This window comes from Amphiprion ocellaris, chromosome 15, assembly GCF_022539595.1.
Source record: "Amphiprion ocellaris isolate individual 3 ecotype Okinawa chromosome 15, ASM2253959v1, whole genome shotgun sequence".
In the NCBI taxonomy this organism is placed as follows: Eukaryota; Metazoa; Chordata; class Actinopteri; family Pomacentridae; genus Amphiprion; species Amphiprion ocellaris.
This window is the reverse complement of record NC_072780.1, coordinates 16,668,001-16,681,438: the sequence shown is the minus strand read 5'-3', so window position 1 is coordinate 16,681,438 and position 13,438 is coordinate 16,668,001. Positions and strand designations below refer to the sequence as shown.

Sequence of the window (13,438 nt, the reverse complement as noted above, 5' to 3'; positions counted from 1 at the left end):
GGATACAGTCATATCACAAAGTCACAGTACGGAAACAAACCTTTCACAAAGTCCTAGAAAGAGTTTAACAGAGGCTTATACCCCTGAAAGCTGTGTTTTAATCGACACAACACGATCGCGTTGATGTTCTTGCTTATGAGGTTCATACAAATGCTTCCGGGCGACTTACGTCTTAGTGTTTAGCCCTCAGTTATGTCTGTCAGACAGCTTCCCTTTTTAGCTTCGAAAAGAAATCGCTGTCCGTTTTACTTTCACAGTCTAAATACAAGATGGCCATACTTTTATTTGTTCTATTTTAGAGTAAAATACGCCTTAAATAGGGTGTGTGATTGGTATACACCGCGAAAGTTCAGTGTACCTGACAGTTAAAACTCGGGATAGCAAACATCATCCACTTTCTCTGCAAGGCATCTTGGGTAAACAGGCTGCTGTAAACATGGCTGCCGCTGTGGGTAGAGTTCTGTCCTTCAGTAAAAATGCTAAAGTGCTCGTCTCTCCTTTGAGGCTGACTGCTGTACCTGCTCACCGCTACAGCGTAGAGGTGTCCAGCACCGGTGAAGCCATTACTCACACTGGACAGGTACTTTTATGACTGCATCTCTGTTGTTGCTCTTCGCGGTTCGCTTAATGTTAGCTAACCTTCACTGTAGCTAGTAGCTCCATTACGTCCATCATCGGACAGCCTTGCAAAAGTCTGTCTCCTAATTATTTAATCAGAATTCAGTGTGGGTCATTGATAAAAATTTCCATTATATTTAAAGTATTTTGACTGATATTTTGCTTAAAGGTATAATTGATGCTCTTTGTCACAGCTAGCAGTACAGTTCCCACAGACCTCTAAGTGTTACCTGTAATCCAGTGCAATGCACAACTTTGTTTTCCTCTCAGGTGTTTGATGAAAAGGATCCCAGGAGAGCCAGGTTCGTTGGCAGGCAGAAAGAGGTAAGACACAACCACCAAATGAGCTTATTGAAGCTCTGATTTGCTACTAATTTCAGTGTATGACCTAGATTGATAGTGACTTTAGCTCACGCTTATATCAAACAACGTGTTGGCCACATCTGTCCACCTACTTATTGTATCAAATATAATGTCAAGGATAAGCATCTTATTCTAAAATGTACTTCTGTTCCTCGTTTTGCTGAATGCTGAAATCTGTCCCAAAAATGTCTTTACCCGAGTACTAAATGTAAGGAAGGCGTCAAAATAGTTAATTAATGAACACCATTACAGTGTTTATCTATCTTCTGTTACGTCATTTTGTCTCAGAGATAACAACAGAAGTCTTTTGTATTGTTTTGTTTTTCCTTGATGTGTGTTTAGGTGAATAAGAACTTTGCCATCAAGCTGGTGGCAGAGGAGCCAGTGACTGACATTGGGGCTAGAGTGGTGTCCTGTGATGGAGGTGGAGGAGCTCTGGGTCACCCCAAAGTCTACATCAACTTGGTAAGAGTGACATATAACTAAGATTTCCCTTCCCTTAAGTCTACACCAAACAGAGTTGCTCTCACCCACCGAGAACATTGCTCCTTACCTGCCTTTTCTGTTACTTATAGACATCCATGTAACATATTTGCTAACACCTGCCTAATGGCTAGTATGGCACATCCTCAAACAAAGAATGAGCAGCTGCCTTGTAGTCTGCCATTATTTTCTGATTAGAGCTATTTCTGCTAGGGTTGCTTGTCTGCTCGTACTCAAAGATCTGCGCTTACAGTACATAGCCAATGCTACCTTGCATTTGTCAGGGCAGCTGAACAATCAGAGCGGAATAGAAGCTAAAACAAAGTGTTTCCGACAGAGGGTGCAAAATGCAAAAAATGATATGTTAAAAAAATGTTCAAGAATCTGTGCTTAAAATTGTGCATAATTTGTGCTCTTTAAACCAGTCTAATATACATTTAGTTCATTGTGATTAGTGATCAGATTGCAGGAATGGACTAATGAACAACTGCACTACGCCTTTAAATCAAGCAGGTTTCTTGTTAGTGATTTTGGAAAACAGAAAATGACATTGCTGTGGTTAAGTTTATGTAGTTAAGATCATGGAGTACCCCAAGAGGATGTACTACAAAGCAAGATTAATGGGTTTGCAAGATACATTGAGCCTAAAGCAAGATTTTTCAATGTTAGAAAGGTGGTTCTCTTTTAAAATGGCTAGATCACCATAATAACTGATACTGCACAGGTAACCTGGTCCAGTGAAAGTTCTATTCAGAGTGCGGGATTTCAATCAGCTGTGAGAAGCACCAATACTTTTCCTGACCTTATTGTCTCTGAGTGATACAGCTGAGGGAATACACTAGAAAACGTGTTGAGCTCTCTCTTTGGAATCCCACTGAACAAAACTATTTGTTTGGGTTGCTACAGGAGCTTACATGGGTTCAGTTGGAAATTTGGAAAATGCATAAATATGTTTTCTGCTTGATTTTGAATTGTTGTCAAGTCCATTTTACGCTGCTGACACTGATAGTAGAATACAGATTAGAAAACTTAGTCTGGATTAGTCTATTTGGTATTTTATTTCAGAAAATAATAAATCAGTAACATTTTGCTTGGATTTGACAAAAATGAAAGAGATATTCACATGTTCTTTATTATGTACAGTATCTGATATAAAGGAACTTCTGGAGTATCATTTCTAAATGTATAAAGTTTAAACATCTCTTATGTGAACTTGTCACGACAGAAATAAGTGGCTGCATTGACATTAACTTACACAATTAACTGTCTTCTACCTCTTCCTCATTTCTCCATACCATCATTTGTAGTAATAGCACTTTTTTACCTTAATACATTTTTCTATTCATCATAGCTCTCCACTATAACAACCAGAGGTCTGTACTACAAAATGAGATTATTGGTTTAGTAAGTTATGCTGAGCCTAAAGTTAGTTTTCAGTGTCAGGAAGGTGGCACTCTTTCTACCTGACTAGATCACTGTGGTAACTTGTGCAGTGGAGCTAACCTGGTCGGGAGCAGATTATGTTCTGAGTTTTGGATTTAAAATTTAAGAGTTGTCTTCCTTTAACCAAATTGTTTCCTAACAATTCTCTATAAGTGATACGAATTCTTAGGTGAGGAATATATTTTGTTTGCAAACCTGTTGATCTGTACGTTATTAAAACACAGAATGAAGCAGAGTAGATAAAATTTCACAAGCTGTATGTGACGCATTGCCATGGGAACTCAACATTGTATGTAGTTGGTGAGGCCGAAATCATAAATGTGTTTTTATGTTTGGTCTTGATTTGCTGCTGAGATCATTTATACTGCTGGAGCTGCAGATGTTGGAACACAGATCAGAAAAACTGATTATTCTACTGGTATTTATTACAGAGAATATTCAATCTGTAACATTAATTTCACTTCGATTTGACCAAAACTTTAAGTGATATCCTGCATTATGGGACAGTATCGGACATAAATGCACGTCATTATATTATTGTGTTGAAATATATAAAGTTAATAGCTCTAATATGCTGTCGGTTACAAATAAGCAGCTCCTTTGATTGGTAAAATAAATTCATTTACCAGTTTTCTACCAGCATACCTGCATTGCATAATTTGCAACAGTGCTTTTTACCGTCTTTTTTTATTGTTCTTCATGAACACAACTGGTTGACTGACGGCTCACAATAGTTGTCATCATTTTGTGCAAAGAAGAGTCACATGACGTGTTAAAAGTCCCATTTTGTGTGAACGGAGCTTGAAGCAGAAAGCCTGAGTTAACAAAGGAAGTTGCTACCCACCATCATGATACCTATTATCACTGAATGAGACATTTATTATTGTCAAGCTGATTTCCACAAAGAAAGCACGGCTATGTTGAACTTGCTTCGTCTCTGGTCCTCTTAACTGAAGTAGGTGACATGATCATTTCATTTTGTCTGGAGGACGAGTCACACTGTGAATCGGAGGCTGGGAGCTTACAAAGAGCCTGGAGAAGAAGACCTGGATTTACAAAGAAAGTTGACAAGCACTGTCTTGATAACTATTAGCCCTAGCTGGAGTTTTAGGTTCTGTCACCTTCTTTATCACCTTAACAGCTAAACTGATGTAAAACACCCAAACTGTAAACTGCACTCTTGTAACTCCACTATTTCTGTTTCTAGGATAAAGACACAAGGGTGGGCACATGTGGCTACTGTGGATTACAGTTCAAGCAGAAGCATCACCACTGAAACATTATTTCTGTCTTTGCTTCTCTGTATAAATTGCCATATTGGTTAATAAATTATGTCTTGTCTGTCTGCCTGTCTGAAAGTGCATTCTTCTTTGTAAAGCCCTCAGGCATAAACACAGAGACAACATTATTCAACACTATACTGTCTAAAATGTTCCATTCCACATGCTTCTACAGTCCAATATGGTTGGAAATATATTTCCTTTTCTGTGTGATGAATGCTCCTGCAGTAGCAGGTGTTTTGTGATTTAGTTTGATTAGATGCAGTTCCACTCTGTGACAGACAGAGGTCAGCAGTGTCCTGCAGATGTGTGTAGCACAGACGAAGATGATAAAAGACTTGCCCTCCTGAAATAAAAAGCCAAGTTTTATGTATTTTCCAATACAGACACTAAGAGGGTTTGTGTGCTGTAAACCTTTTTTGGTCTGAACAACTTCTGAGTGTTACACTGCACCTCAAAACTGTTCTCTGCTCCACTGTTATCAGCCAGAGTTGTTTTGATACATTTCTTGCCTGCATGAATAACTGATCTGCACGTATATGATGTGTTGTCTCTGCTGTTTACTCTGAAGAGTGCTGAGAGAGCTTTAGCATTCCTTTTGCATCAGATCCCCACAATCTGCGCTGTAAAGTCTTGCTCTGCCAAGCCTGGAAGATACCAGGAGGGAGCCAGCGTGATAAGACACAGCAGCGCGGAACAATACATGTTTGAAGAAGATCATATATATATTTCATCAGGCTTATTCTCCATAGACCTCTGCATGCCAAATTGGCCTGCGCTCGGCTCAGGCTCCAGACAGCACTAGCCTGTTCTGTCCCCAGTGATGCAGCCAGTGGAACTGCATTTTCCACACCATAGAGCTCAGGTTGGGAAGAGTTGTCAGGCTGATATAATTGGCCCTGGTGACTCCTGGAAGTGAGGCTTATGCTGTAGTTAACCTCATCTATAGTCAGACCACAGTGGATGATTGAAGGGGAGAGAGGTGCATTGTTAAAATGAGGCAGGCGAGCCGGGTCAGTGTCAGAGAGCTGACTGGTTGGTCTTGCGGTTGGTAAGTCTGACTGGTTCAGAGGTGGTGGTTGGTTGAGTTGGAGGCGATGCCAGGGGCAAAATCTTCAGATGAAACTGAGCATATGAATTGTGCTGAATTAAACAGCGCAGTGTTTTTGTGCCGGGTTTAACTGCACTCTTTAATTATTCACTGCCCTTAAACGCATTGCCCAGCATAATGTAATATCCTTCAACATCATACGCTTATGTCAAGGAACTCCAGATTATAAAGGTGGATTCATCCAATTTGCAGACGGACTCACTCATGGGTTCAGTTTTGAACTTTTAAATCAACACAAGCTCTCCCACTACATCCAGTTACCCGTTTCTTTCTGCATAATATTAGATGGTAATTGCAAATACAATCCTTAAGCATAATATGACCTGAACTGTTGGGTCAGACCATCCAGACAAAGATGAGCTGAAATGAGACTGTAATCATATTGAAAATGTCCTCGCCACTGAGCCTCACAATAGATAATGGAGTTAAATGCCATTGAATTCCTTAACGCAGCGTCCCTCCACAACAATCGCTCACTCTACACAAAACATTCTCCTCATCGCTGTAATTGCCCTATTAAAATATTTCTCCTTGAAGATGTGTCACATTACAGGCCCCGAGGCTCATTATGGAGCTCCCTGCAGCCAATTATCTGAGACTCCATGTCTGAAAGCCACTGTGACCAAAAGGGGCTCACAGGCAGATCTGGGAGCAGCCCGTCCTCCTCAAATCTACACTTACTGTATGAGAGGCAAAACAGAAAACTGACCTTTGGTCATTGTCTCGGGGCGACTCCACTCAGCTCCACTTTAGAGTCAGGTGACAGAGCTTCTGACCTTTACCATGGAAATAATGACTTGTTCTTGTGCCAGGAGCTCAGAGGGTTACGGCAGGGAGCGAGACACCTCTGGCGACATGTGACAGTTTTTGGAGGAGAGAGTTTGCACTCAGCACTTTGATAGCCCCGGAAAACCAAAGTGTGTGTGACAAGACACAAGAGACTTAGAACTGAGTGTATATCTATGCCAGTGAGTGTGTGCGTGTTTGAGTATGCAACAGAGGCACAGACAGTGTTGAAAGGAAATAGGTGTCAGACAGAAGGTGCAGAGAGGAGTAATTTGAAGTTGTCAATACTTCCTATGCAAGACATTCCACTTGATATTTTAAAAGTAGAAGTGGTCCTGAATTGTGCAGAAGGAAATAATGATATGAAGAAACAATAAGTGTAAATCAAAATTAACGTGAACATTATCAGTTTGCTGTTCGAGGTCAAATAAAAAGCCCTCTTGCCTATCACGTCTGTGTCCATTCTCCCATAAGACACAAAGGGCCAAGTAACTCCTGGTGCTGTGAGCCAGACAAGTAAACAGTGGGTCTAACATTCCCCGACCTGTGCAGCAACACACTGAGTCTTAATCACATTATATGGCCCAGGGAGCAGGCCTTCGTGTCAGACTGGATGTTGAGCTTGTGTGTCGAGAGCAGACAGAGGTGAGGTGAGACGAGCAGAGGGAAGGAGGCGGGAGGGAGAAGATGGAGGACGGGGGAATGAGAGACAGATGTGGGGAAGGAGAAGAGGCAAGAGAAGGGAGAAGATGGCTGGAGGAGTGAGGAGAGCAGAGTGTGAGCGGTCAGTGGTGAAAAATAGAGGTGAGGGAAATCTCTCAAGAAACGGGTAAAGTACGAGCAAGAAATCAGCCACAGTTCTAGTTCTGATAGTGTTCTGACGCGATACATTCTTCACTCGTTGTGAAGCTCACATACAACACTTTATCCAAGCAGGTTTTTTGAAGTTTAGGTTGACCATGCTCTGATTTTAAAATGATTTTAAAATTTTAGTCAGTTACCAATAAATTCAGTCTTCTACCAACAGAATGAGATACACATCCTGCAGCCAGAACACTTTTATAGTCACTATAATCTGTATTTTTATACCAGCAATAAATCTAATCATTGTGTTTTATGAATGCTTTCCCTCATAGTGATGAACCCATATAGAATTATTACCAGATTATTATGTTCTTCTCAGCTGTATGGAGGTTTTCAGTGTTCTTCAGCTCGCTGTTTAGGTTTTCTGTCCCATAATTTTAGCCTTCTGCTGCAGCTCAGTCTCACAGATCTTGTAGTTTTTGGCCAAAATAGGCAGCTGCTTTCAGTGAAAAAGCTCTAAAAACCAACCAAACAGCAACATCAGACAAGCACAAAGGCACATTTGTCAACTTGATGAGACCGATATTTTACTCAGGAGTTGGTTGAGGCCAAAATAGAGCAAAAACAAGAATGTTGGACTTAATAATGCTGGTAATGATACTACTACTACTACCAAGAATTATAATGATATGTTATTTATTTGACACTTATAAGAAATAATAAATGTTAATATTGCGCCACACCTGTCTTTCATATCATTCTTAAATATAAACATTAGGATTGCTGCCCTCAACTGACTGAAAAAAAAAATTGTTGGTGATTTAAATTTCAGATTAACTGTGCTGTGACTTCAAAATGTAATTGTAACCATTTTTTTAAAATTACTCATAAAATAGAACTTAATAGAATGTATTTAACATTAGTTTGTACAACACAGCTTTACAAAAAAAAAATGCACTTTGCAAAACCAGAGTTAAATACGTTGGATTCCTGAAATTTATCACTAAAAAATAAGTGAACATGGACATTTTTTTTGACCAAACTTAGATCAGATTTCATTTATTGGGTATATATTGTATGTGCCTTTGCAGTTATTCCTGTGCTCTGTACCCAAGAGAAAAGTCATGTCTCAGACTGCTAAGAGTGAGAACAAATATAACCTTATATCTCTTAACCCCACTCAGCACTGAGCCGACCTCTTATCTGACTGCCATTCCACATCCTTCATGATACCACCACCGCTTCTTCTCAAGTCAAATCTACCGCAAGTTGTGTTTTTTAAAAAAGGAAACAAAACTGTATTGGTTCTGTTACATTAATTTTAGATAGAATAATGCAAAAAAAAACCAAAACAAATAAAATAATGAAAAAGATTTATCTGCAGTCTGCCACAGTAAGATCCTGTCCGCCAGCAAGTGAAAGAAAGAAAACTTTAAAGAAATAAGAAGTCAGATGTCATTATTTATCATCTTAAATCTTACTTATTTATGAGGCAGAAACAGAATGAAATTCTCGGTTGAATTCATCCTGAATTATTTAATCTGAAATGGTTAATTCCATACAAAGCCTAGGCAGATCCCTCCTCTGTTCTGATAAATACTTCATCACTGTTCCTAAATCGAAAACAGGAGGAGGAGAAAGATGTGGGTGAAAAAAAAAACTAACTTCTCACTGTTTCTTGTTGTGCAGCGTTTTAAAAAGCATCGGTTTAAATGTTTTGTGGGCTAAATTTGCTAAGTTTCCTTTAATAATTAAAGTTGATGGGAATGTATTTTTTTTAAAAATAAAACATTTATGTCTAATGATGCCAGACTTATTTTTATGTTTATTTCAGGGATGTTTCTTATTGTTGCCTGTGTGAAAAAAGAAAAAGATCACTAGAGTGGATAAAGATGTGACGCTTACTTAAAATTATCTAAGAGCTTGTACGAAACATTTTGCTTGTGGTGGATTTCCTTGCAAGTCCCAGGTTGACTAAGTCAAAAGCTGCCTAATGAAAAGGGACGCATCGCTGATTGCAGCTATATCTGGAGCCGAGGTGGAAGTGGCATCGATTTAACAATTTAGCAGCACCCTCCTCTGTGTGTTTCCATTAGTCACGGCTGAATACCACCCACTTTCCCCCTTTCACTCCCTCCAAACACACACAAACACCCTCACACACACACACACATATCCAAAGCTGGGGAGGTATATTCCACTACTCCTGAACAGGATTTATATCATCTAAAGTGATTCCACTATTGGTTCCTGTGCAGTGGACAGCTAATGTAAAGGCACACTCAGAGAACTTGGCCATGCTACGGAATACACTTTTTATTTCTGTGACTCAGTGCATGTGCAGGCTATAGTGCAAGTGTACAATACTGTATATTTTTCATGTGTGTTAACCGTACATCCTTGCTGCGGGGAAGTGTGTGGTGACATCTGATCATCGACGAGGTTCGTAAGAGTCTGTAAGCTGTAAGACAGTTGGGGAATATCAAATTGCCACTGCTAATTGACCGTTCGCTAAACCCCTTCATCCAATAACAATTATCCAATCATGGCTTAGCAATTGTAACTAAGCACAACTGCTCTGTTTGGTAATGTACACTCTATACATCAATCTTTTTTCAAGCCTTTCCAAAACAAAAACATATGACAAACAGTTTAAAGATGGATGGAACTGCTCTAAGCTGCAGTTGTTGGCATGTCTCATCCTAAAAGGCTGCACATTGTCTACATGTACTATCAGCTGGTTGTGGTGTCGACTTTTTGCTCTAGACATGAAACTTAAGCCTCAGGCTTTTAGCATGATATCATGTATGTAGTGCACAAATGCATATTTCAGATTCTTGTTTTAAAAGAAATCCACATCAAAGTCAGTCGGACTTGGGGATCAGACATGTAGCTCCACAAGTTTTCCATTGTTCATTTCAGACTGAAAAATCGACACCTGTGGACTAGAAAATGAGGATCCTGCTTTTGTTTACTTTTGCCTAAACCAAAAATTTTATCAGGCGTTAGCGAACGGTCAATTTATCACGTCACCCAAACAAAATATAGACTTTTGCTATAAGTCCAGCAGTCAAAATGTCCCACTGACGATGTGTTGGTGGACTACAAAGATGACGTAGACCGAACAATTTCAAAGGACTGTCTAGGTGTTCTGCTGTCCATCACTGCTTCATTTAAGCCTTTCCACACCTCAGCTGGTTTGGGCTGCTGGAAAGGAGGATCGTGGAAAACTCCGTCCACCCATTCTCTGAGTGTGGCGACTGGTGATTCCTGTTGCCTGTCTGCCTTGGTGAGTGCCATATTTGTCGGATAGCCAGGTGAGGAAGACCCGGCCGACGACAGCATACAAGGAGGGTATTCTGGCTGCAAGCTGGCTTCCAAAGACACCGCAGTTTGAGCAATGGACCAGATTTTCGGCTTGGTGTCTGTGTTTCGAAGGTCTGGATTAAGATAGAAGGAGCTGTTTTGGTGGTGGACCGGCGTGAGTTTGGGGCAGTCCGGGGATAGTCTGTCTTTTCCGTGCAGTGGATCAGAGTTGTGTGTGAGATGCCCGTGTGGGAGGTCTGTGTTCGGGTTTGCTTCGTTGTCCTCAGGTATAAACTGTGCTTTCGGTTCACAGTCGGAAGCGTCTGATTCCAGCAGGTCGAAGTCCTCAAGATCACTCTGTAGGTCTGCACACTGCTGATCTGAAACAATGAATGATGCAGACAATAAGTCTGTGCATGCCAATTAAACTTAAGCTAACCAAGAAACATTCAGGCCTTGCTTACCAGGAAGGTCTTTGTCACTCTTGGGTGGCTTCTCAGCCTCGTCACTGTCGTCTTCACAGCATCGGTCATCAGAGCTTTTACAGGCTCGTGGTGACCACGTCACCTTATTCTCCTTCTTCAGTCTCCTGCGTGCATTGGCAAACCATGTAGACACCTGAGAGAGGGAAGGAATGGAGGTCAGAAAGGAACTTCAAATCATATAAACAAGAAGCAAGTGCATTATATGGGAATTAATAAAAGGAAAGGTGTAAGAAAAATGTGGAATTAAAGTAAACAAAAATAAAGACAAATGTTCCATGAAACATGTAATATTTTTCTAAAACCCACCTGTGTCAGAGTCATCCTGGTGATGATAGCGAGCATTATCTTCTCCCCCTTCGTTGGGTAGGGGTTCTTCTGGTGCTCCTGCAGCCAAGCCTTCAGGGTGCTGGTGGTCTCTCGGGTGGCATTTTTGCGACGTGAAGCACCATCCGAGCAAGAATACCTGAGACAAACGGTGACAATCACTGTAATAGTTAGTTCGTACCAAAAAAAGTGAATGTTATTTGCTATAAAAAAAAATCCCCTCTCATTTATTGACTATAAAATACTATATGAATGATGTCTTAGGAGAGATATTATACCACAATCAAACCACTGCTGCATAGCATATACTAGTCCCAGACATTAATTCCCAATATGGATATTAAAGTTCTGGTATAATACTAAAATATGAAAACATAAAAGAATATGAAGTCATTATAAAGTTACGACAGACACCCTAGAAATATTTGTCAGCAGCCCTAAGTAAATGATGTATGATCTTAATATATTAAAGTTTTCTTTTGAGAAAATAGGCTTTTATTCACAGGCAATAAAAGCACTCACTGACTTACCCATATCTGTCATAAGGATATTGTCCAAATGTGTATTCATAAGGGTAGTAGGCAGGAGTCTGAGATGTCCCCACATGCACAGATGCAGCTCCTTCTTTGGGATCTAGTGGCCCCTGACAAGATTGAAAAATAAATGCCATGAATAAAATTCTAATCGAGCTTAAACTCTAAAAAATAGTCCCTTTTTTATTTCAGAAATGCTCTGGTAATGGCTTCAGTGCTTGTTTGCTACTCGTTCTCCTCCCTTCTTTTCTGTCTCTACTGACTTCTGCGCAATTGTACATTTTAAGGTAATGCCAACAACATCAGTGAGCTAATAGTGAAATGTGGTTCTCACTCTGGAATAGAGAGCGTCGCTGGCGCAGGTGTTGTAATAGCTTTGGCTCTTTGGATAAGGGCCGCTGTAGACCCCGATGCCAGTTCCAGGGGTGAGCTGGTGACCTGGGGAGCGCAGCACCGGGTGGGACGGAGGAGTTCCCGCCTCCAAGCAGCCGGCCAGAGAACCGGAGGTCATCAAAAACTATGGAGAAATGAATAAAACTAATTTGTCCCACGCGTGAAAATTAATCGCACACACATAATAACAATAAGAAGTCAGTGTACAAAGTAGTTATAACCGAGAAAAACTCGTGGTGTGTCTATATTGGGGCTTAAGTATATGCTCTACTTTTATTTTTCATGTTTTTCCTTAAATTTACTAAAAGTTAGTTTTTACAAGTCAGGTATTTCTTCAAGCAAAATTAATAAAGTAGAAAACGCAACAGAAACAACCCGTTGAAGAGTTGGATTTGCAACATTTTAGAACGAGTCAAATTTTAAAAATTGTGGACGTCTGTTCTGATAAAGTCTTGACGCCGTCTTTATTCAGCATAAATCTCCAACAGTAACAATAAAGAAAACGAGCATATTGACAGTACCTGTGGGGTGGTGGAGTAGGAGTATCCCAGCTGAGAGTAAGCCATGGTTCAAATGAGATCAAAAACGCAGGAGTGCAGACGCGGGGCAACGTCCAACAGCATCCGTACCAAACGCAGATTTTTGCCGCTGACACTACTTCGGAGCAAGTTTTCCGGTGAACTTTCCAGTTTTTGTTATTTTTTTCGTCTGAATATCATCTACCGCCGTTTCCAAATGAAGACACGCAGACATTTACGCACGACTTTCATTTTACGCACCGCGATCAGCAGACTTTAAAAGTAACTTCTTGGCTTCTCTTGCAGTTCCGCCTCATTCACCTCGCTGCCGCAGCTTCTACAGTGTCCCTGCGATCTTACAATCCAAAGCCAGTTCTCGTGTGTCTATGTGAGTGTGTGTGTGTGTGATCAAACCATGCATCTCTCTGTGATGCGCTCTTTGGTTTTAAGGCGCGTCTCTCTGACGTCAGCCCGGACTCTGTGCGTGTAGCCCGGTGTTCATATCAAGACGAAGAAACTCACCTAATTAATTCCCTCCCAGTTTTCTTTCAGCTCTTATCCAAGAGAACAGCTCTGCGCAGTGCAACCCCAACAGTCCCCTAGGCGTAAAGAGAATGTGATCAATTCTGCTTTCCAAATAAACACACACAGCTGCAGACATGGCACGCATACGCACACATCTACACACGCAGTATGGCCAGAGGGGGGATCAGGGATGTGGTGATGCGTTGACACCACATTGACACGAGATGATTGATGACTACAACCTGATATTAGCATAATCGTTTTGCCCTGTAGTTTAGATAACTTGTCACCACGGAGAAGTCTCGCTGTCACCCACATATTCATGAGTGGGGAAATTTCAGGTCTCCTCCAAGCAAATTAATCAAAGAATAAACACTCCATGCATTCCCTTGAGTAAGCACCTTTAGCAGCTGAATGGCTTGTCATGTTTTTAATAACAAAGTCTTAAGCTGCCCTGACGAAGTGG

General features: G+C 40.7%; 2 protein-coding genes across 2 annotated transcripts; one reads left to right on the top strand and one right to left on the bottom strand.

Annotated features, from left to right (window-relative positions):
* The first annotated feature begins 411 nt into the window (after nucleotides 1–411).
* On the top strand, nucleotides 412–4,252 carry ndufs6 (NADH:ubiquinone oxidoreductase subunit S6). The gene is made up of 4 exons (XM_023272255.3): nucleotides 412–580; nucleotides 889–942; nucleotides 1,324–1,446; nucleotides 4,115–4,252. The coding sequence occupies exons 1-4, from the start codon at nucleotides 437–439 to the stop codon at nucleotides 4,181–4,183; spliced, it is 390 nt and encodes a 129-aa protein (XP_023128023.1). The 5' UTR covers nucleotides 412–436; the 3' UTR covers nucleotides 4,184–4,252.
* A 4,936-nt stretch (nucleotides 4,253–9,188) lies between these two features.
* irx4b (iroquois homeobox 4b) lies at nucleotides 9,189–12,956 on the bottom strand. The gene is made up of 6 exons (XM_023272252.3): nucleotides 12,451–12,956; nucleotides 11,871–12,053; nucleotides 11,534–11,646; nucleotides 10,986–11,142; nucleotides 10,659–10,812; nucleotides 9,189–10,574 (listed from the first exon to the last, which is right to left on the bottom strand). Exons 1-6 carry the CDS (start codon nucleotides 12,493–12,495, stop codon nucleotides 9,991–9,993), a joined length of 1,236 nt encoding a protein of 411 aa, XP_023128020.2. The 5' UTR covers nucleotides 12,496–12,956; the 3' UTR covers nucleotides 9,189–9,990.
* Nucleotides 12,957–13,438: the final 482 nt, after the last annotated feature.